The sequence below is a fragment of the Notolepis coatsorum genome (genome assembly GCF_963971535.1).
Source record: "Notolepis coatsorum genome assembly, chromosome: 8".
NCBI classification, from domain to species: Eukaryota; Metazoa; Chordata; class Actinopteri; order Aulopiformes; family Paralepididae; genus Notolepis; species Notolepis coatsorum.
The window spans coordinates 55831493-55856046 of record NC_140172.1 but is presented as its reverse complement, the minus strand read 5'-3'; the positions used below and the strand labels follow the sequence as shown (position 1 = coordinate 55856046).

The following is a 24554-nucleotide window of genomic DNA, read 5'->3' as shown; positions in this document are numbered from 1 at the left end:
CCGGGTTTTTTGAATTTTTCTGACAATTGTGGCCCCGGTGGCGATCAGAACACAAGGGGGGGAAAGCTAAAAAATCATCGTATTCTTAGAGTGCGAACACATTGGTGTCTATCAGTTGAGATAGAAATGTCCAATTCCATTTATTTTTATTTTGTGAGCGAGCCGACAGCCGTGTCATCGTTTTGATGTGTTGTTTTTATATCTACGTCCAAAATTGAGATCAGTGTCGCAATTTACCCAAGGAGGTGGGAAAAAAATTATTTCAGCTCCTACAATTTCCAATGGGACCGAAATGTTCCTGTTTAAAGTCGATTTGTAGCCAAACGGTGCAGTGAAACCGAAAAGCAATAGCGCCGTGAGTTGGAGCAAGCCGGTCGTTTTGATACCTTTCACGTGTATGGGGCGCGAACGCTCTGGCAGGAGTTTTGTTTGCAAAATCGGCGGAATAAAGAATAATAATAAAGAATAGTATAGATTACTATAGTGTGGGTGGCAACCTGGCTTCGCCAGGTCACCCACACTAATAAAAAGAGTATAGATTCTAATAGTGTGGGTGGCAACCTGGCTCCGCCAGGTCACCCAACTATGTATGTACAGTATGTATGTATGTATGTATGTATGTATGTATGTATGTATGTATGTATGTATGTATGTATGTATGTATGTATGTATGTATGTATGTATGTATGTACTGTATGTATGTATGTATGTATGTATGTATGTATGTATGTATGTATGTATGTATGTATGTATGTATGTATGTATATGTATATGTATGTACAGCCCATCCTGAGATAATATAGAGACTATCAATAATATAACTATGTACAGTATGTACAGCCCACCCTGGTATAATATATAGACTCCATCAATAATATCACTATGTATGCAGGTAAGATAAGAGGTAAGGGGGAGGGGAAATTCCGGCATCGGGGGAGGGGAGGTACAGGTATGGGCAGGGTAATAGAATAAAAACATAAATATAGGCAATACAATTAAATATGAGTATAAGAATTTAAGGAAAAATAAACAGTGTAAACAAATGTACAGATGAGGGTCTGTATGCCCAGTAATAGTTACAGTAATATACAATACAATAAAATAATATAGGCAATAGATAAAAAAAATTAAGAAAATTGAATCTGAATATATACTATGAGTAAAAGTAAACAGTATAAGGACGATGCAGGTGGGGGTCTGTATCCTAACTGGCATACTATACGTTATAGTCCATGCAGGTCAGGGGTCAGACATTCCTAATAGTTCTCAAGTTCTCTCTTTGAGATGTAATGGAGTGATACGGTTCAGATTATTCACATCCCTAGGATGAAGTGTCTCTCTTTGAGATGTAATGGAGTGATAAGGTTCAGATTATTCACATTCCTAGGATGAAGTATCTCTCTATCAAATGTAATGGAGTGATATGGTTCAGATTAATCGCATTCCTAGGATGAAGTGTCTCTCTTTTAGATCTTTCACACCGGCCGGGCTCTGTGCTGGAGCCGGTTGCCCAACGTAATCTTGCACCGGCCGGCACGTTCACACCGGGATTAATTGGTTCAGAACGTGACAAATCGGTGCTCAGCTGGCACCAAACATTTTTGTTTTTTCCTCGCAAACCGTGACATCAGTGGGCGTGTCATATTCTAGGCTGTGAAGACGAGCGTAAACGGGGGAAAGTAGAGAGTCGACATTGCACTCAATCGATCCATTCTACAGGAAGTGATTTGCGACTGATCTCAAAACGAGATTAGATTAAAATGTATTGTTATGATACAGCAGAAGTACAATACACCATCCAACCAGAGTGGATAAAGAAATGCTCCAGAAATGAATATGCGTAGGGAAAGGCTTAGCGAGTCAGCGCGCGAGCGCACACACCAAAACATACACGCACACACACGTTTGAAATGAATCGTTCCAGCAAAGTAGGCTTCTATTTTTCAAATTACTTGTTTTAATGGGTATCATAGTAGTAAGTCCTACTGTAGAACATGACATAATATTACCATGATATCTGATTTATTAATGCCAATACTGGACGACAAGCGCAATTGGCTCTTGACAATTGTAAACTATGGATTAGTCAGTCACAGCTAACATTGAACCGTTAGCTCAACTGGTTAGTGCGGTGTCCTGTGGATCCAATGGTCCCAGGTTCAAATATCTTGGTTACACAACTTTTTTATTTTATTTAACGTTAATTAATTTATCCACTCTGGTTGGATGGTGTATTGTGCTGTATAATGACAATACATTTGAATCTAATCTCATTTTGAAATCGCTACCTGTTGAGACACAACCATATGAACACGCCAGTGGCGAAAATGTAGGCATTGCACCATGCTGATCCACTCAACAGGTCTCAAGACGAGATCCAATTCAAATGTATTGTCATTATACAGCACAAGTACAATACACCATCCAACCAGAGTGGATAAATGAATTAACATTACAAAAAATATATATATTGTAAGCGAGAGATTTGAACCTGGGACGATAGGATCCATAGGCAGCCGCACTAATCCGTTGAGCTAAACGGTCCGACGTTAACTGTGACTGACTAATCCATAGTTTACACTTGTCAAGAGCCAATTGTGCTTGTCGTCCAGTATTGGCATTAATAAATCAGATGTGTCATGTTCTACAGTAGGACTTACTACTATGATACCCATTAAAACAAGTAATTTGAATAATAGAAGCCTACTTTGCTGGAACGATTCATTTCAAACGTATACAGTGCGTGTGTGTGCGCTCACGCGCTGAGGCTCGCTAAGCCTTTCTCCACGCATTATGTTTACCTCCGCCTGAGTAACGCCCGCTGTTGATGACGGAGACGATGGAACGTTGGTTCTGCTTAAATAGGTGTAAACGCGGGCTGGCTTGCCAGAGAGCACCAAGGTTCAGAGGTTCCAGTACGGAGCTGGAGCTAGAACCAGAGCCCTGCCAGTGTGAAAGGGCCTTTTGAGATGTAATGGAGTGTAAAGGTTCAGATTATTCACCAGGTTTCTTCTCTTCTTCCTGCTCTGGTTCGACCTCCACCTTCTTCTTACGGAAATGCTTCACCTTTTCCAGCATCCGGAGCAGCTTCCCACGTAGAGAACTATCCACCTCTTCCTCTTGCTCCTCCTCTCCAATATGGACCCCTGTAATAATAATAATAATAAATATAATAATAACAAATATAGACACAAGCGGCAATGACAGGTTCCAAACAAAATGCATGGTTTTAGAAGCATAGGACGCATGTTAGGAAGCATAGGAAGCATGTTAGGAAGCATGTTCTGAAACGTATAAGGATGTTAGGAAACCCAGGAAGAGTAATAGGAAGCATAGGAAGGATGTTAGAAAGCATAGGAAGAGTGATAGGTAGGATGTTAGGAGACATAGGAAGGGTGATAGGAAGCATATGAAGGATGTTAGGGAACAGTAATTGTGATAGGAAGCATAGGAAGGATGTTAGGAAGCATAAGCAGCATATTAGGAAGCATAGGAAGGATGTATTATTATTTGACATTTATTCAGATGATCATTCATGAACTTTGAACACATACACGTGACGTATTACATAAATTAATGGAGACAGACATGTTTCTCAATAATTATATTAGGGAAGACAACTTTCCATATTTTATCACATCCATTTATGAGAATCAAGGACTTGATCAGTGTTTAATGATTAAAGAGGTATATCAAATCACACAGACACTCAATAGTATAGCTCCCCAAAACTGTTGAGAAAATCACACAAACACCACATATATTGTTTCATTACATCCTGATCCATTTGTTTAAACACAATGGAAATCTATGAAGGTGAAGTAAGTTCAACTATGAAATGACCCATGGATAATATGACATACTCTCCGTCAAATTGATTTTCTAACCTAATATTCACTGGCAATGCAATTGTTGTGTCTTCAAAGCATCAACTTGATTTAATATTGACATATATTTAAACTTGCGATTCATGTTTTTATTTAGTATCTCCGCAAATGCCTACGAGTTACCAGTAACTACATTTGTATTTGTCAAACCATGACAACTTTTGAACAGATCAATTATATCTATAAATCACATTCCTGGAATTGTCCAGTGAGTGTAGGTGTGCTCTCAGTGCAGTAACGTAGGAGAGGAGAGGCAAGGAGCACACTGTGCTCTCAGTGAATAGGAGAGAATAGGATAGGAGCAGCTCATCTCGGGTTGGGGTTCTGAAATAGGTCTCCAAAAGGTGCACACATGTGGTGATAAATATAATCAATTTGACATGCATAATTCATGATGACGCGTAACACAAACTTTCAAGTCAAGAGTCAAGAGTTTTATTTGTCACAGCATACAAGTATACAATGAAATGCGGGGGGTCTTGCCCGCAACGATTGTGCATAGTACAGTAATACAATAATACAATAATAAGAATCCAAGGGATGAGAATGCGACATTTGTGCAATAATACAAGTCATAAGAGTAAGACATAGGTATATGTACATGAGTTTTTCAAAAGCATGGTAAGACATGCTAGGTCCTGTGATAGTGCAATACACTGTTAGCTACGGATGGGGCACTGGGTCTTATGTACACTACTATACAATGCTATACTATACAATCTATAGTTATACTATGTGTCCTTATGCTGGCTTGCTATCCATCTATTTACTATACAAGAACCACTCCTGTTCTTGTTTTTAAAGTGACCTTTCATTGTGTAAAGTGACCTATAGTGTGAGCGTGTGCAGCATATGTGTGTGTGTGTTCATGTTAAAGTGACTGCTAGTGTGTGAGCGTGTACAGTGTGTGTGTTGTGTGTGTGCTCATGTGTGCTTGTGTGTGGAGAGTTCAGTGTTCAAGACTCTGATGGCCTGGGGGAAGAAGCTGAGCCGAAGTCTCTCTGTCCTAGTTGCTGGTGTTCGCAGGCGTTTGCCTGACCGCAGCAGCTTGAACAGGCTGTTGTTGGGGTGGTGAGGGTCTTTCATTATCCTGCAGGCTCTGGATTTGCACCTCTTGTTATATAAGACCTGCAGGGGTGGTAGTGCAATACCCGTAGTACGCTCAGCTGAGCGTACCACTCTCTGTAGGGCCTTCTTGTTCTGTGCCGTGCTGTTTCCATACCAGGCAGTGATGTTTCCAGTCAAGATGCTCTCTACAGCTCCGGAGTAGAAGGACTGGAGTATCTTCCCCGATACTTTGAACTTCCTTAACTGTCTCAGGTGATAGAGGCGCTGCTTCGCCTTCTTTACGACTGAGTCTATGTGTGTTGTCCATGTCAGGTCCTCTGAGATGTGGACCCCCAGGTACTTGAAGCTGCTCACCCTGTCCACGGTAGCCCTGTTTATCCTCAGTGGTGTGTGTGTCCCCTGCTGTGTTCTCCTAAAATCCACGATCAGTTCCTTGGTTTTACCAATGTTCAGGAGCAGGCTGTTGTCCTGGCACCAGCGTTCCAGTACCTCAACCTCCTCCCGGGAGGCCTTCTCGTCGTTGTCAGAGATCAGCCCCACCACCACTGTGTCGTCCGCAAACTTCCCTATGGAGTTGGAGCTGAACTTGGCCACACAATCATGTGTGTATAGTGAGTACAGCAGGGGGCTCAGGACACAGCCCTGGGGGGACCCGATACTCAGGGTGATGGTGTTGGAGGTCTGACCCCCCACCCTGACCGCCTGGGGCCTTTCACTCAGAAAGTCCAGTATCCAGGCGCTCAGAGCGGAGCTCAGACCCAGCTCGATCAGCTTGTCCACCAGTCTGGTGGGGACTATGGTGTTGAACGCTGAGCTATAGTCAATGAACAACAGTCTCACATAGCGCCCCTTCTGGCAGTCTAGGTGAGAGAGGGTGCTGTGCAGTACTTGGGAGACTGCATCGTCTGTGGACCTGTTTGGCCTGTATGCAAATTGCATAGGGTCCATATCGCTGGGGTTAACACAAACTTTCTCTAAGCTTTGGAAAATGTAGGGGAAACCTTGCATTGGGTTAGACTTGTGTTGACCTTCATAGGATCACAGTGTCAACACAGAATTGTATCTAAATCTTCAGAACACATGGTCTCCAATATCACTGCTACGCCGATGACACACAGTTATACATCCACTCCCCTCCTGACACCACTGCTGCTCCTACTGCCCTCTCCTCCTGCCTCTATGAAAAAAAAAGATCTGGATGAATCACAACCTTCTCTAACTCAACAGTACTAAAACTGAAATCCTACTAATAGGCCCACCTCACCTTCTCCATAAAAACCCTGATTGCTCCGAACATATCCATCAACAACCACTCTATCCTCCCCTCCACCACAGTGAAAAACGTGGGTGTTATTTTGGACCCCAAACTATCATTCAAACCACACATCAATAACATCACCAAGACATGTAACTTTCACCTCAGGAACATTTCTTGCATTAGACCACTACTGTCCCCCTCCGACACTGAAAAGCTGGTTCATGCCCTCGTTTTCTCCCGTCTAGATTACTGTAATGCATTGCTCATTGGCTCAACATCTAAATCCCTCCATAAACTTCAACTAGTTCAGAACACCTCAGCCCGTATAGGATTGACTTTAAGATATGTCTCCTCACTTACAAACCCTAGAACCTGCTTACATCTACAACCTCCTTCAACACTACACTCCCTCCCGCTCACTCCGCTCATCCAATTTAGCCCTTCTTAGCCCACCACACTACCGCCTTAAGTCCACAGAAAACAAATCATTCTCCTCCTCTGCTCCCAGACTCTGGAACTCCCATCACACATCAAAGAAGCCCCATCCGTAGAAACATTTAAGTCCCACCTCAACATCCAATACATGTTTCATTCAAGCATAAATTGAAGCGTCTTTATGCGTGGATTCTGGATGTGAATTATGACGAATCTGAATCTGTGGATTGTTGAATTGTATCACTGTCACTCACACGTTATTGTGATATTGTAACTGGGATTAAAATGTCTGAGGAGATGCGCTGTTTGACGGATTTGATGACGTGGACGTGACTTGAGAAAAGTGAATGAGCAATTGCAAGCCTTTGACGTTTTGATGAATGAGTTTGAGAAAATGCATTTATCTGTTCAAGCACTATTATCTGATGATGAACAAGAGGGTGATGAACATGACTGGTGTCACTGGTATAAACCAAAGGTTAATCAATTCAATGCATGTATGGATGATGTCCGAAACAGATTAAAACCTGATTAATAGTGAAACTGTATAGCCTCCAAGCCTCTCTGACATGTTATTTCGGGGGTTGCACCTTGAAAACTTTGGGAACCATGTATTTATATAGTACCTGATACCTAAGCGCATACAGTACAGATATCCTCATAAGTATCTATTAATTCGTATCAATTAGATATTCTTTGGGCTTGTTTTTATCTACTTATTCTGAAAGAGTTGAACTAATTATTTTCGCTAGCAAGATCTCATTCGATTATTCATTCCATTAAGCCTACTGCCAGCAGGCACATTTAAAGAAATATAATCTGAAATCTGTTAATAAAGTTTTCAATCAATCAATCAATCAATCAATCAATCAATCAATCAATCAATCAATCAATGCCGTTAGAAAATCAGGATTTCTGCAATCGACACCTGCTGTCTTTTCAGGTAAGGCGGCCGCGCGCAATTATCCTGAGTATCAAGTCTGGTTCGAATTAACGAGAGTGAATCAGCGTTCGAGGAACAGGGAAAGCCTGGTTTCAATCATCGGGTTAATTGAATCTAGCTAATGGGACTTTTGATCGACATAGTTGAACCAGGTACGGGGAATAGGGCCCTGGTAAAGACAGTAGCCAGTAAGAAAACAATAACAAGAGCATGGTACAAAGTGGATCCACCTACAAAAGAACAATGGCTGGGTGTAGTAGAGGAAATATATGACATGGAAAGATTTACACACATATTGAGGGTGCAGGAGGAGAAATTTGGGTCAAAAGGGGAGAAATGGGTTGAATATAAAAGAAAAGTGAACGAAACCACAGACTGGAACCAGAACATGATGTCACATTTATAAATGGAAGAAAGCTCACATGTCACCATGTCACTGTATTGTTTTATGTTTGTTTTTTGTTTCAGGACAGGACAAGCTATGTGGAACTCGAATGTAACATACAGGACAAGTGTTGTATGATTTGTTGTCAATAAAGATAAAGAATACAAAAAAATGAAAGAATGTAAACGGAGACTGACCACAGTGTGCCAGGAGGTCGCTGTGAAAAGCCATCATGGAGTCGCGGACCGGCTCGGGCACAGGGCAGTCCTCGTCATCAGCACAGTTCTTGAAGTTCATCAGCATATTGACCTGTACGTCACAAAAAAAGAACATCATAGCCTGACACGGCAGACCCATAGAACACTGCTCAAGCTAGCTCTCCACTGGGTCTCTGTGATGTCTTGGAACTAGCTGGCTAGATAGTAGTAATACACTGGCTTCTTCCAAGAAAGAAGAAGTTAAAACGTGTGTTTGCATGTTGTGGTGTGGATTAAAACCATTTTGTTTCTGGGTCCTATGTGCTGAAGCTGTCTTTGCTGGCTTTGCTTGGAACACAGTCAGAACTTCAACCACGGGTCGCTGTAAGTAAGATAATACGGTAGCTATGCATCACGCTAAAAATCCGATCTATTGATTTATTCAAATATCCCTCTTGTGTGTGTGAGAGGCTTTTCTTTTCTGTGGTTATTTTCTTGAGCAAAACTTAGCTAACTTAAAGACATTATAATTAGCCACCATATTTATATACATTCTTAGCTATTCATTACATGTAGCCATAATTGAGCTACATTAAGCTACATACTAGACTTAATCTCAACTAGTAATCATAATATGGCACTTAAATTCACTAAATGGGTTTAGATTTGACAGATAATATTATTGTATTGTCATTTAATAACTAACTCTAGTTATAGTGGTGGAGTAGAATCCCTCCAGCTTTTGTCTGTATTGTCCCTTGGCCTCACTGATGAATCTACGTAGGTACTGTAGCATCTGGCCTTCTTGTAGTCCTCAGCGTTGCCTGAGATAAATTCAGTGGAGCGGGCACGTAGCTTGGACCGAACTTCACAGTTAATCCAGGGTTTTTGGTCCTGTAGTGTCTTGTGGGCACAATGTTTTCCACACATGTAATGATGTAGCCAGTTACACTGGAAGCATATTCCTCTAAGTCCACAGTAGAGTCATCCCTTTTTTTGCCTGTTCTCTCTGTTGACGCCCGGCGTCTTTCCTGGATTATCGCTGCTCTGTGTGTTTTAATAAAGACACATCCTTAGAAATAGCTACCTATCTCCGTCTCTCCTTGTCTCCTCCACCATTGGACTCACTACTACTCACCCCCATACGTAACAGGTTTCAAACTGTATTTTAAATTAGAAAGCAAACAAAATAAATGGACAAGAGAAAAATAAATCAAAATGTTTGTCATTTGGACAAGCAAAGCCATTACTTTAAGTTGCAGGCAAGAAAGACAAGTCTGTACACTGTCTCTGGTTTTAAAACTGCCCTGTTGCAGGTCACACAAAAAAAATAAAAGTTTTATTGATATTTTTTTTTATTATCAATCAATATCGATTATTAAAATATATCGTGATAATTATCGTTATCGTTTTATCACCCAGACATAATTGAAAGCCCTGTCTTTCCTTCATCATAATGACTACAGCAAAATGGCCACTCGGATTTAATTCCGGTCGAAATTCGCAATCTATTGAATACAACTCCTAAACTCATATTTCATTAATAGTTCAAGTTCAAGTTCTTTAATAGTTGTCATACAGAAGTACAGAATACTTTCATACAAAATGCTTCTTACTGTTACGCTCCAGAGACTGTGCTAGACAAGATAGTATCAAATAACATAATATAGCATGTAATTTAGAAGAAGAAAAATGAGGTCACAGTGTTCGGTATAGACATATGTACAATGTTCTGAGTTACCATATAATATACAATACTATGCAGTGTACTAATGTACAGTACTATCTAGTGCAAAGCAGAAATGGGATGAGGTACAATTTTAGGTACAATTTACAGTAAGGTGTACGAGTTGTAGTGCAATCCTTCATCAATAACACTTTAACCTATTGGTAAACAAACTTGCTGAAAATATACACTATGACTGCTGTTGTGACATGGTTAGGATGTTTACTGGATACATAAATAAAAATAAAAAAATTATGTCAATAAAAAAGTGCAGGGGACAAAAACTGCCTTCTGAAAAAGTGCCTGGGACATGTCCCCTGTGTCCCCTGCGTTAATTACGCCCCTGCTTGAGTGTATACCTGTTCCTGGGGCGGTGAACGGAACTCCCGGGTCTTGCGGGCGGTCTCGGCAGCACTCATGGTGAAGGCCATCATCAGTTCGTTGTAGCGGTTTCTCTGGGCGGCCTGGATCTGACTGACAAACTGGTCTGAGAAGGAGATGACGGCCTCCACCCTGTGACGCAGCTCACAGTCACAGAAATACTGCAGCAGAGTGCACATCTGATGGAGACAGGAAGGCAATGAGGTCATTAATACTGCAGCAGAGTGCACATCTGATGGAGACAGGAAGGCAATGAGGTCATTAATACTGCAGCAGAGTGCACATCTGATGGAGACAGGAAGGAAGTGAGGTCATTAATACTGCAGCAGAGTGCACATCTGATGGAGACAGGAAGGCAATGAGGTCATTAATACTGCAGCAGAGTGCACATCTGATGGAGACAGGAAGGCAATGAGGTCATTAATACTGCAGCAGAGTGCACATCTGATGGAGACAGGAAGGAAGTGAGGTCATTAATACTGCAGCAGAGTGCACATCTGATTTAGACAGGAAGAAAGTGAGGTAATTAATACTGCAGCAGATTGCAAATCTGATGGAGACAGGAGGTCATTAATACTGCAGCAGAGTGCACATCTGATGGAGACAGGAAGGAAGTGAGGTCATTAATACTGCAGCAGAGTGCACATCTGATGGAGACAGGAAGGAAGTGAGGTCAGTATCCCTGTCTCCTGAGCCATTCAGCTATTGTGTAGTGTGATGTGTGCCTGTGCGAGTGTATGGCAGTCATTGAGCCTGCGTAGCCCAAATTTGGGTGCTACCAGTGGTAGTGAAGGAGGAAATTTCTACCCTACATTGTGGTGAGCGCTTTGAGTGTCTAGAAAAGCGCTATATAAATGTAATGATCATTCATTCATTAATACTGCACATCTGCTGGAGACAGGAAGGAAGTTAAAGGAACACACCAGCATTATGGGAAATGTGCTTAACGTTGTCTCCAGAGTCAATAGAAAGCTATCCGTCTGCAAGCTAGCCTAGCTTAGCACAAATGAATGGAAGCCGATATGGACAACTAGCCTAGCTGTTGGCCAAAAACACCTCTCCCAGAGTTTTAAACTAGGCTAATAGGCTAGTAGTCTGTATCCCCTTCCGTCCGGATAGCTTTCTACTGAACGCACAGAGAGGAAATTGGTATCTATTTTCTTGTCTGGAGAAGAAGGTATAAGTATATTTCCCATAACTTTGGCGTGTTCCTCTAAATCAATAAAGCCCCAAAACAGCATTTATTTGTATGTAAATACGTATATATTTACGAGTATATTCATAATACCTTCTTGAAGAGGTTTAAAGGTGTTTTACAAGCAATGTAAACAAATCGTTTACTGCCACAATATTCAGTATTCATATTTACCTGTAATCTAGTGTTACTCCTTGTCCTAAATCAATAAGCTAGAGAATGAAAACATACTGTATCTCCATTCTTTTTTGGCGGGTGATTTGGGGCATTTATTTATTTATTTAAGAAAACACATTCAAAAACTCAAAACATCATTGTGAATATAGTGACAATGTATAATGGACAGGGTTAGAGTTATAATGGACAGGGTTGGAGTTATAATGGACAGGGTTAGGGTTATGGACAGGATTAGGGTTATAATGGACAGGGTTGGAGTTATAATGGACAGGGTTAGGGTAATAATGGACAGGGCTAGGGTTATAATGGACAGGGTTGGAGTTATAATGGACAGGGTTAGGGTTATAATTAGAGATGTCCGATATTATCGGCCTACCTAGCCTATCGACCGGGAGGATGCGACCCTCTCTGTGCCACCCCCATACCATCAGCTCTATTTTTCAATCTTTCAAAATGTTCAGTTGCTATTGCATGCACTTATCTGTGTTTCATTACACATATGTGTGCATGCTTACCAACTGTCTCGCCTGTTTTATTGCAACACTACTATCACCGACATCTAAGAAGGGAGATCCCCCCTTGAACGGCCCTTCTAAGGTTTCTCTCCTCCACATTGCCTGTGGTGCATTTTTTCCTATTGCTAAGTTTTAGTGAGTTCTTCCTTACCTTCGCGTGGGGTATGTCTGGGAGTGTTGCTTCCATTTATTTAAAAAAGTTTGGACTTCATGGTGTTTTTGTTTTGTTCTTGATTTATTGTGATGTTTCTTCTTGACTTGTTTAAAGAAGACGTGTCCGGCCCATGGGGACATTAACGTGTGTTGTCGGGCCTTATAAATAAATTTGATTTGGTTTGATTTGATAATGGGTTATAGGGTTATAATGGACAGGATTAAGGTTATAATGTGAGTAACAAAATTGTAAAGCGCTTTGGATAAAAGCGCTATATAAAAAAGCAGCCATTTATAATGGACAGGGTTTAGGGTTATGATGGTCAGGGTATGGGTTATAATGGACAGGGTTTAGGGTTATGATGGTCAGGCAGGGTATGGGTTATAATGGACAGGGTTTGAGTAATAATGGACAGGGTTTAGGCCAGGGTTAATGGGACTTGTTTCACCTGTAGCTTCACAGACTCCGGCAGCTTCATCTGGAACAGACCTTCCTCATGACTTTCCTTTCCTTCACCTCCCATCTCCTTCTCTGTGTCCTCCTTCTCTTTGTCACCCTTCTCCATCTCCTCCACCATTTCCTCCTCCTCCTCTTCATACTCCTCTTCCTCCTCCTCCTCCTCATCCTCCTCGCCCAGGCCTTGATCATCCAGTTTCTCGTTGTCTCCTTTCTCCACGGCTCCCTCCTCTTCCTCCTCCTTCGCCTTCACGCCTCCTCCTTTAATGGCGAGTTTGGTCTCGGCAGGGGCCTCTGCCTTGGTGGTGAAGACTGTGGGCTCGATCATCTTCAGGATGTGTTTGACGTCCTCGTCGTCGAACACGCCCATGATGAGCAGCGTGCTGATGAGCTTGAGGATGGGCACAAAGTGGAACTCCACGCTGCCCCCTACAGGATCCCGCATGGCCTGGCCGCCGTCCAGCACCGCCTCCGTCAACATGGTGAGGGCTTTGGACTTCAGCACCTAAAGCAGAGCCAGACTTACTTTCACAATGTAATCCAGTACTCTGGTAGCCACTAATACAATGTAATCCAGTACTCTCGTAGCCACTAGTACAATGTAATCCAGTACTCTGGTAGCCACTAATACAATGTAATCCAGTACTCTGGTAGCCACTAGTACAATGTAATCCAGTACTCTGGTAGCCACTAATACAATGTAATCCAGTACTCTGGTAGCCACTAATACAATGTAATCCAGTACTCTGGTAGCCACTAATACAATGTAATCCAGTACTCTGGTAGCCACTAATACAATGTAATCCAGTACTCTCGTAGCCACTAGTACAATGTAATCCAGTACTCTGGTAGCCACTAATACAATGTAATCCAGTACTCTGGTAGCCACTAATACAATGTAATCCAGTACTCTGGTAGCCACTAATACAATGTAATCCAGTACTCTGGTAACCACTAATACAATGTAATCCAGTACTCTGGTAGCCACTAATACAATGTAATCCAGTACTCTAGTAACCACTAATACAATGTAATCCAGTACTCTGGTAGCCACTAATACAATGTAATCCAGTACTCTGGTAACCACTAATACAATGTAATCCAGTACTCTGGTAGCCACTAATACAATGTAATCCAGTACTCTCGTAACCACTAATACAATGTAATCCAGTACTCTCGTAACCACTAGTACAATGTAATCCAGTACTCTGGTAACCACTATTACAATGTAATCCAGTACTCTGGTAACCACTAATACAATGTAATCCAGTACTCTGGTAGCCACTAATACAATGTAATCCAGTACTCTGGTAACCACTAATAGAATGTAATCCAGTACTCTGGTAGCCACTAATAGAATGTAATCCAGTACTCTGGTAGCCACTAATACAATGTAATCCAGTACTCTCGTAACCACTAATACAATGTAATCCAGTACTCTGGTAACCACTAATACAATGTAATCCACTACTATGGTAGCCACTAGTACAATGTAATCCAGTACTCTGGTAACCACTAATACAATGTAATCCAGTACTCTGGTAACCACTAATACAATGTAATCCAGTACTCTGGTAACCACTAATACAATGTAATCCAGTACTCTGGTAACCACTAATACAATGTAATCCAGTACTCTGGTAGCCACTAATACAATGTAATCCAGTACTCTCGTAACCACTAATACAATGTAATCCAGTACTCTGGTAACCACTAATACAATGTAATCCACTACTATGGTAGCCACTAGTACAATGTAATCCAGTACTCTGGTAACCACTAATACAATGTAATCCAGTACTCTGGTAACTACTAATACAATGTAATCCAGTACTCTGGTAACCACTAATACAATGTAATCCAGTACTCTGGTAACCACTAATACAATGTAATCCAGTACTCTGGTAACCACTAATACAATGTAATCCAGTACTATGGTAGCCACTAATACAATGTAATCCAGTACTCTGGTAGCCACTAATACAATGTAATCCAGTACTCTGGTAGCCACTAATACAATGTAATCCAGTACTATGGTAGCCACTAATACAATGTAATCCAGTACTCTGGTAGCCACTAATACAATGTAAGCCAGTACTCTGGTAACCACTAATACAATGTAATCCAGTACTCTCGTAACCACTAATACAATGTAATCCACTACTATGGTAGCCACTAGTACAATGTAATCCAGTACTCTGGTAACCACTAATACAATGTAATCCAGTACTCTGGTAACTACTAATACAATGTAATCCAGTACTCTGGTAACCACTAATACAATGTAATCCAGTACTCTGGTAACCACTAATACAATGTAATCCAGTACTCTGGTAACCACTAATACAATGTAATCCAGTACTATGGTAGCCACTAATACAATGTAATCCAGTACTCTCGTAACCACTAATACAATGTAAGCCAGTACTCTGGTAACCACTAATACAATGTAATCCAGTACTCTCGTAACCACTAATACAATGTAATCCACTACTATGGTAGCCACTAGTACAATGTAATCCAGTACTCTGGTAACCACTAGTACAATGTAATCCAGTACTCTGGTAACCACTAGTACAATATAATCCAGTACTCTGCCTGGTAGCCACTAATACAATGTAATCCAGTGTTTTTATAAAGTGGAATAAGCATCTGCTTCGTTGATCACCATGATCTTAAAATTGGCATCGTAACTCCTCCACTGATACTCCACCTCTCACCTGTAACTCCCAGCATGCTTCACCTGTAACTCCCAGCATGCTTCACCTGTAACTCCCAGCATGATTCACCTGTAACCATAGATATATATAGAACACTAGATAGCTTGCCCGCGCTGCCGGCCAATGGAGAGCGACGTCACTGAACCGCCGCCATCTTGGGAGGGTCAGCCTTGAGTGAGAGTGAGTGAGCTGCACAGACAAAAATACTCATAACTCGCTGAAATATTGACGGATTTACAAACGGTTTGGTTTATTACAAGCATTATTAACGTGGCTATGATTCAAGCGGTTTGTAAAAAAAAAACATCTTAACTTTTATTTTTTTTGTAAGTATCATAACTACATCTTTGATGTTTATAGCAAACCAAACCGTTTGTAAATCCGTCAATATTTCAGCGAGTTATGAGTATTTTTGTCTGTGCAGCTCACTCACTCTCACTCAAGGCTGACCCTCCCAAGATGGCGGCGGTTCAGTGACGCTGGTGACTCCGCCTTAAGCTATCTAGTGTTCTATATATATCTATGCCTGTAACTCCCAGCATACTTCACCTGTAACTCCCAGCATGCTTCACCTGTAACTCCCAGCATGCTTCACCTGTAACTCCCAGCATGCTTCACCTGTAACTCCCAGCATGCTTCACCTGTAACTCCCAGCATGCTTCACCTGTAACTCCCAGCCATGCTTCACCTGTAACTCCCAGCATGCTTCACCTGTAACTCCCAGCATGCTTCACCTGTAACTCCCAGCATGCTCCACTCCATGCTGTAACTCCCAGCATGCTTCACCTGTAACTCCCAGCATGCTTCACCTGTAACTCCCAGCATGCTTCACCTGTAACTCCCAGCATGCTCCACCCCATGCTGTAACTCCCAGCATGCTTCACCTGTAACTCCCAGCATGCTTCACCTGTAACTCCCAGCATGCTTCACCTATAATTCCCAGCATGCTCCACCCGCGACTCCCAGGATGTGCCACCTCACCTGTAATGGTAGGGTGGGACTCAGCGTGTAGATACTTGGATCCGTTCCCACGAACCCGGTCTGAGAGAAGTGTAGCTTGGGGCGCAGGCAGGTGGTCAGGCCCACCCCGGGCAGTGCGTGAGACTTGTCGGAGTTGTGGTTGGAGTAGAGGGTGATGGAGCGCGTCTCGTCGGTCATGGGCACGATGAACTCCTTGTTGGTGCCCAGGCGGTTCCTCTTGGCGGACTCCAGGTGCATGCTGATGAGGAGGTCGTAGAAGCCGCTCCGCATGGGGCCCGGGAGGTAGGTGTTCTCGATGGCGTAGAACAGCTGGGACTCGTCCACGTGGCTGCAGAGGGCGTGGGCCACGCGGTTGTTGCCCAGAGCGCACACCGAGCCGTACAGCTTCAGCGTGTGGTAGTGGAACTTCAGCAGGTCCATCCGCTCAGACAGCTCCAGGATGTCAATACACCTGGATGATGCAAACGGTGTGAAACATTTGACGTAAACCAACCTGCACGTTTATATTTAACCCTTTCAATACCACACTACCAAATGGTTAACCCTTTCACTGCGACAATACAGAAGGTTAACCATTTCACTGCCACACGACAAAGGGTTAGCGTTAGCCCTTTCACTACCACACTACAGAAGGTTAACCCTTTCCGTCTGTAGTGTGGTAGTGAAAGGGTTAACCTTCTGTAGTGTGGTAGTGAAAGGGTTACAAATGTTTTATCTCTTCCCTGTTCACACTGTGTACATAACACTGTTACATAATCCTGTACTATAACCCTGTACATGGAGTTACATTCTATAACCATTATAGATCAACATACTATATGTTATGGTTTGTAACCGACCCCAATCGCACAACACAAGACAGGTATGATGGTTTGCCAAGAAACAGATATTTATTGAACAACAGGGAAATACAGGGAAAAGGGCACTGTCCCTTTAAGGGAGAATCACAAATACAGGAAAATAATATGAGGGGAAGGAAAGGTGCCTTTAAGAGGCGGGCAGGAAAAGGGAACACTAAGGGAAAGTAAGGGAACGCCTAAGGGAAGGTTAAGGGAACGCCTTGGGACAGAGGAACTAGAGACTAGGTAAACCAGGGACAAGGAGAACTAGGGAGAGAGGACTAGGGACTAGGAGAGCTAGGGAACAGGAGAAACGGGGACTAGGGGAACTAGGGACAAGGAACTAGGTGGAACAAGAAGGGGAGAACTTGGGACCAGGAACTAGGTGGAACTAGAAAGGGGAGAACTAGGGAACAGGAACTAGGTGGAACTAGAAAGGGAGAACTTGGGACCAGGAACTAGGTGAAACTAGAAAGGGGAGAACTAGGGAACAGGAACTAGGTGGAACTAGAAAGGGAGAACTTGGGACCAGGAACTAGGTGGAACTAGAAGGGGACTGAGGCCCGCGGAGGCGGGCTGGGGTACAGGGAGGAACTGGGGACTGGTGGGAAAACATCTGGGCCGCTCTGCAGGACAGAGGAGAGAGTTAATGCACAAAAGGGAAAAAACAGAGCAGGTGCAGAACAGTCCAAATAACAAAGTGAACAAAGTAATAATATCTTCGTGTGACAAACACACAGGGGGAGATGTAAAGTCCAAAAATACTATTCTAAGTGAGAACCAAAAACAGAGGCATTACGCTGGGAGATGAAATGTCCAAACTAACTAACAGAGGCAATACGCTGGGAGATGAAATGTCCAAACTAACTAACAGAGGCAATACGCTGGGAGAAGAAAAGTCCAAACTAACTAACAGAGGCAATACGCTGGGAGAGTGACATCACAATCAAAACTCACCCAGGCGTATGCGTAAAGGTACAGGAACAGCAGCGGGAACGGGGGCAAGAGGCATTACGCTGAGTGAGTGACATCACAATCAAAACTCACCCAGGCGTATGCGTAAAGGTAAAGGGGCAGCAGCGGGAACGGGGGCAAGGGCACTACGCTGAGTGAGTGACATCACAATCAAAACTCACCCAGGCGTATGCGTAAAGGTACGGGGACAGCAGCGGGAACGGGGGCAAGGGCACTACGCTGGGTGAGTGACATCACAATCAAAACTCACCCAGGCGCATGCGTAATGGTACAGGGACAGCAACGGGAACGAAGGCATCGCCACCGGGGCGGCTGGCTGTCCGAGCCGAGGGAGAGAGTGCTGGAACAGTGGCGGTGAAGAGGGCATCGTCCACCGGGTAGCCGCTGTCGGAGCCGAGGAACAGAGTGCTGGAACAGTGGCGGTGACGAGGGCATCGTCCACCGGGTAGCCGCTGTCGGAGCCGAGGAACAGAGTGCGCGCCACACCTTGGTGTGCGCGTCGGAACAGGGAGCTGGAACAGTGGCGGTGGCGAGGATGTCGTCCACCGGGTAGCCACTGTCGGAGCCGAGGAACAGAGTGCGCGCCACACCTTGGTGTGCGCGTCGGAACAGGGAGCTGGAACAGTGGCGGTGGCGAGGATGTCGTCCACCGGGTAGCCACTGTCGGAGCCGAGGAACAGAGTGCGCGCCACACCTTGGTGTGCGCGTCGGAACAGGGAGCTGGAACAGTGGCGGTGGCGAGGATGTCGTCCACCGGGTAGCCACTGTCGGAGCCGAGGAACAGAGTGGCGCGCCACACCTTGGTGTGCGCGTCGGAACAGAGAGACGCATCGGGGTGCGTCTGCCAGGAGGAGTGTGCCAAGCTCGAAGGTCTGGAAGATGCGCGTCTGTGCGCCGGTACGGAGGAGCGTGCCAAGCTCGAAGGTCTGGAAGATGCGCGTCAGTGCGCTGGTACGGAGGAGCGTGCCAAGCTCGAAGGTCTGGAAGATGCGCGTCTGTGCGCCGGTACGGAGGAGCGTGCCAAGCTCGAAGGTCTGGAAGATGCGCGTCAGTGCGCTGGTACGGAGGAGCGTGCCAAGCTCGAAGGTCTGGAAGATGCGCGTTGCGCGCTGGTCTGGAGAGCGTGCCAAGCTCGAGCGTCCTTGGAAGATGCGCGTTGCGCGCTGTGGACTGGAGAGCGTCTGCGCTGGTCTGGATGTGCGTCAGGACGACAGCTGCGCGGGGGGTCTGAAGTGGATGACTGGGATGCCTCCCGTGGAAGTCTAGGGAGCGCAGACCAGTCCCACTCTCAGGCAACGGCGACAGCAGGCGAAGGCTGGAGCAAACATCTCGACGCCGGAGAATGGAACAGCATAGGCAGACAGAGGATCTCCCGAAAGAGTCTAGATGTTTAGAGAATATGACTCGGCAAGTATACAACACGACCCCACGCCAAAACGAGGGGAAGCGCCCTGGTATTTAAAGCCCACAGGGGGACTAATTAGCCTGCCACCACAGGTGCGAGAGATAATAGAATATCGAACAGGTGTGGCCACTAAGGGTAAGGAACGAGAGGGTGGGGGCTAGAGAGAGTGAGTGAGAAGGGAAAATCTAACAGTAGGCTTCAAAGAAACAGAGAAAAGGTGGTGAGCAGCGGGCAAAACCTCACAGTATCCCCCCCTCCAACGGGAGCCACCCGGCGACCCAAAACAAATACAGACAGAGTGGCAGGGGGCAAAACAAGAGGTACTGGCCAAGCCAGCAGGGGAAGCCACCACAAGAGTGGGGCTAGCAAAAGAAACAGGGTCGCCGAGGGGTAACTGGGGGAAACTGGTCTAGAGGAACTGGGTCTAGAGAACTAGTCTAGAGGAACTGGTCTAGAGAACTGGTCTAGAGAACTGGTCTAGAGAACTGGGCTAGAGAACTGGTCTAGAGAAACTGGGCTAGAGAACTGGTCTAGAGAACTGGTCTAGAGGAACTGGGTCTAGAGAACTGAGGGGCAAGCAGGGTAGCAAAGGGGTAACCATGGTAGCACCGGGAAAGGGCTAGCAGAGGGAAGGTTAGCTGCCAGGGCACTGATAGCTACAGGGCCTATGCTAGCTGTACTGCTACATCAACATAGAGGCTGCGCAAGCTGCCGGAGCTAGGCTGGCAGACAGGGCTGGACCAGCATGAGAGCACAAGCTAGCTGGAAGGACAGTCCTAGCTGTGTGAGAAAAACTGACCTTGCTAGCTGAAAGGGCAGTCCTAGCAGTGGGATAAACTACACAAAAAAGTGGAGGCCAAGCAGAGGGACCGGTTTAGCTGCTTGGGCCTGGCTAGCTACAGGGCCTATGCCAGCTGCAAGGCTGCATTAACATAGAGGCTGTGCTAACAGCCGGGGCCAAGCTAGCAGACCGGGGCAAGCTAGCAGACAGGGGCTCTGCTGAGGGACTGGGTTAGCCGCCAGGGCATGGCTAGCTACAGGGCCTATGCCAGCAGCAAGGGCTGCATAAACATAGAGGCTGTGCTAGCAGCCGGGGCTAAGCTAGCAGACAGGGGCTCTGCTGAGGGACTGGGTTAGCTGCCAGGGCATGGCTAGCTACAGGGGGGTCAAACAGGGCAAAACGGGAAGCAAACAGGGGAGCTAACCGGGGAGACTAACTAGCTAAACAGGGAAGCTAAACTGGGCTAAACAGGGGAGTAACAGGCTAACAAGTGAGCTAAACAGGACTAACAAGGAAGCTAAACTGGGCTAACAGGGAAGCTAACAGGGCTAACAGGGGAGCTAGAGGGGACAAGAAAAAAAAAGGCAAACTCAACATACACAGTCTGTGCTGGCTGGGGTCGTAGACTTGGTGGGGTCGTACTGTTATGGTTTGTAACCGACCCCAATCGCACAACACAAGACAGGTATGATGGTTTGCCAAGAAACAGATATTTATTGAACAACAGGGAAATACAGGGAAAAGGGCACTGTCCCTTTAAGGGAGAATCACAAATACAGGAAAATAATATGAGGGGAAGGAAAGGTGCCTTTAAGAGGCGGGCAGGAAAAGGGAACACTAAGGGAAAGTAAGGGAACGCCTAAGGGAAGGTTAAGGGAACGCCTTGGGACAGAGGAACTAGAGACTAGGTAAACCAGGGACAAGGAGAACTAGGGAGAGAGGACTAGGGACTAGGAGAGCTAGGGAACAGGAGAAACGGGGACTAGGGGAACTAGGGACAAGGAACTAGGTGGAACAAGAAGGGGAGAACTTGGGACCAGGAACTAGGTGGAACTAGAAAGGGGAGAACTAGGGAACAGGAACTAGGTGGAACTAGAAAGGGAGAACTTGGGACCAGGAACTAGGTGAAACTAGAAAGGGGAGAACTAGGGAACAGGAACTAGGTGGAACTAGAAAGGGAGAACTTGGGACCAGGAACTAGGTGGAACTAGAAGGGGACTGAGGCCCGCGGAGGCGGGCTGGGGTACAGGGAGGAACTGGGGACTGGTGGGAAAACATCTGGGCCGCTCTGCAGGACAGAGGAGAGAGTTAATGCACAAAAGGGAAAAAACAGAGCAGGTGCAGAACAGTCCAAATAACAAAGTGAACAAAGTAATAATATCTTCGTGTGACAAACACACAGGGGGAGATGTAAAGTCCAAAAATACTATTCTAAGTGAGAACCAAAAACAGAGGCATTACGCTGGGAGATGAAATGTCCAAACTAACTAACAGAGGCAATACGCTGGGAGATGAAATGTCCAAACTAACTAACAGAGGCAATACGCTGGGAGAAGAAAAGTCCAAACTAACTAACAGAGGCAATACGCTGGGAGAGTGACATCACAATCAAAACTCACCCAGGCGTATGCGTAAAGGTACAGGAACAGCAGCGGGAACGGGGGCAAGAGGCATTACGCTGAGTGAGTGACATCACAATCAAAACTCACCCAGGCGTATGCGTAAAGGTAAAGGGGCAGCAGCGGGAACGGGGGCAAGGGCACTACGCTGAGTGAGTGACATCACAATCAAAACTCACCCAGGCGTATGCGTAAAGGTACGGGGACAGCAGCGGGAACGGGGGCAAGGGCACTACGCTGGGTGAGTGACATCACAATCAAAACTCACCCAGGCGCATGCGTAATGGTACAGGGACAGCAACGGGAACGAAGGCATCGCCACCGGGGCGGCTGGCTGTCCGAGCCGAGGGAGAGAGTGCTGGAACAGTGGCGGTGAAGAGGGCATCGTCCACCGGGTAGCCGCTGTCGGAGCCGAGGAACAGAGTGCTGGAACAGTGGCGGTGACGAGGGCATCGTCCACCGGGTAGCCGCTGTCGGAGCCGAGGAACAGAGTGCGCGCCACACCTTGGTGTGCGCGTCGGAACAGGGAGCTGGAACAGTGGCGGTGGCGAGGATGTCGTCCACCGGGTAGCCACTGTCGGAGCCGAGGAACAGAGTGCGCGCCACACCTTGGTGTGCGCGTCGGAACAGGGAGCTGGAACAGTGGCGGTGGCGAGGATGTCGTCCACCGGGTAGCCACTGTCGGAGCCGAGGAACAGAGTGCGCGCCACACCTTGGTGTGCGCGTCGGAACAGGGAGCTGGAACAGTGGCGGTGGCGAGGATGTCGTCCACCGGGTAGCCACTGTCGGAGCCGAGGAACAGAGTGGCGCGCCACACCTTGGTGTGCGCGTCGGAACAGAGAGACGCATCGGGGTGCGTCTGCCAGGAGGAGTGTGCCAAGCTCGAAGGTCTGGAAGATGCGCGTCTGTGCGCCGGTACGGAGGAGCGTGCCAAGCTCGAAGGTCTGGAAGATGCGCGTCAGTGCGCTGGTACGGAGGAGCGTGCCAAGCTCGAAGGTCTGGAAGATGCGCGTCTGTGCGCCGGTACGGAGGAGCGTGCCAAGCTCGAAGGTCTGGAAGATGCGCGTCAGTGCGCTGGTACGGAGGAGCGTGCCAAGCTCGAAGGTCTGGAAGATGCGCGTTGCGCGCTGGTCTGGAGAGCGTGCCAAGCTCGAGCGTCCTTGGAAGATGCGCGTTGCGCGCTGTGGACTGGAGAGCGTCTGCGCTGGTCTGGATGTGCGTCAGGACGACAGCTGCGCGGGGGGTCTGAAGTGGATGACTGGGATGCCTCCCGTGGAAGTCTAGGGAGCGCAGACCAGTCCCACTCTCAGGCAACGGCGACAGCAGGCGAAGGCTGGAGCAAACATCTCGACGCCGGAGAATGGAACAGCATAGGCAGACAGAGGATCTCCCGAAAGAGTCTAGATGTTTAGAGAATATGACTCGGCAAGTATACAACACGACCCCACGCCAAAACGAGGGGAAGCGCCCTGGTATTTAAAGCCCACAGGGGGACTAATTAGCCTGCCACCACAGGTGCGAGAGATAATAGAATATCGAACAGGTGTGGCCACTAAGGGTAAGGAACGAGAGGGTGGGGGCTAGAGAGAGTGAGTGAGAAGGGAAAATCTAACAGTAGGCTTCAAAGAAACAGAGAAAAGGTGGTGAGCAGCGGGCAAAACCTCACACTATAACCCTGTACATAATAATGTACATAGTGTAACCGATTGGATTTTAACCTGGGACTATAGGATCCACAGGCAGCCGCACTAACCAGGGCCCTATTCCCCGTACCTGGTTCAACTAAGTCGATCAAGAGTCCCATTATCCAGATTCAATTAACCCGATGTTTGAATCCGGGATTTTCCTGTTCCTCGAAGGTGGATTCAGTCTCGTTCATTTGAACCAGACTTGAGACTCCGGATAATTGTGCGCGCCCGCCTCAGCTGAAAAGACAGCAAGTGTCGATAGCAGAAATCCTGATCTTCTAACGGCATTGATTGATTGATTGATTTAAAACTTTATTAACAGATTGCAGAATGGGCGTGCCTGCTGGCAGTATAGGCTTATGGAATGAATAATCAAATGAGATCTTGCTAGCGAAAATAATTAGTTCAGCTCTTTCAGAATAACGATAAAAACAAGCCCAAATAGTATATCTAATTGATACGAATTATATCATGAGGATATCTGTATGTGCTTAGGTATTAATATTATGTACTATATAAATACATGGTTTCCAAAGAGAGGCTTGGAGGGAGGCTTGCAGTTACACTATTAATCAGGTTTGAATCTGTTTCGGACCTAATCCATACATGCATTGAATTGATTACCATTTGGTTTATACCAGTGACACCTCATGTTCATCAACAGATAACAGTGCTTGAAAAGATAAATGCATTTTCTCGAATTCATTCATCAAAAACGTCATAGGCTCATTCAATTTGCTCTGTAAATAACTATGTACAGATACCGAGA

At 45.7% G+C, this 24554-nt stretch overlaps 1 protein-coding gene across 1 annotated transcript in view; it reads right to left on the bottom strand.

Annotated features, from left to right (window-relative positions):
• Positions 1-24554, bottom strand: part of LOC311233659 (ryanodine receptor 1-like) — a gene marked incomplete at both ends in the record, with an annotated part of 453326 nt that overhangs the window by 216258 nt on the left and 212514 nt on the right. The window contains 5 exons of the mRNA XM_084320641.1: positions 3003-3146; positions 8174-8285; positions 10259-10459; positions 12770-13282; positions 16479-16929. Coding sequence (XP_084176767.1) covers positions 3003-3146; positions 8174-8285; positions 10259-10459; positions 12770-13282; positions 16479-16929 — 1421 coding nt within the window. The remainder of the gene's footprint in view (positions 1-3002; positions 3147-8173; positions 8286-10258; positions 10460-12769; positions 13283-16478; positions 16930-24554) is intronic.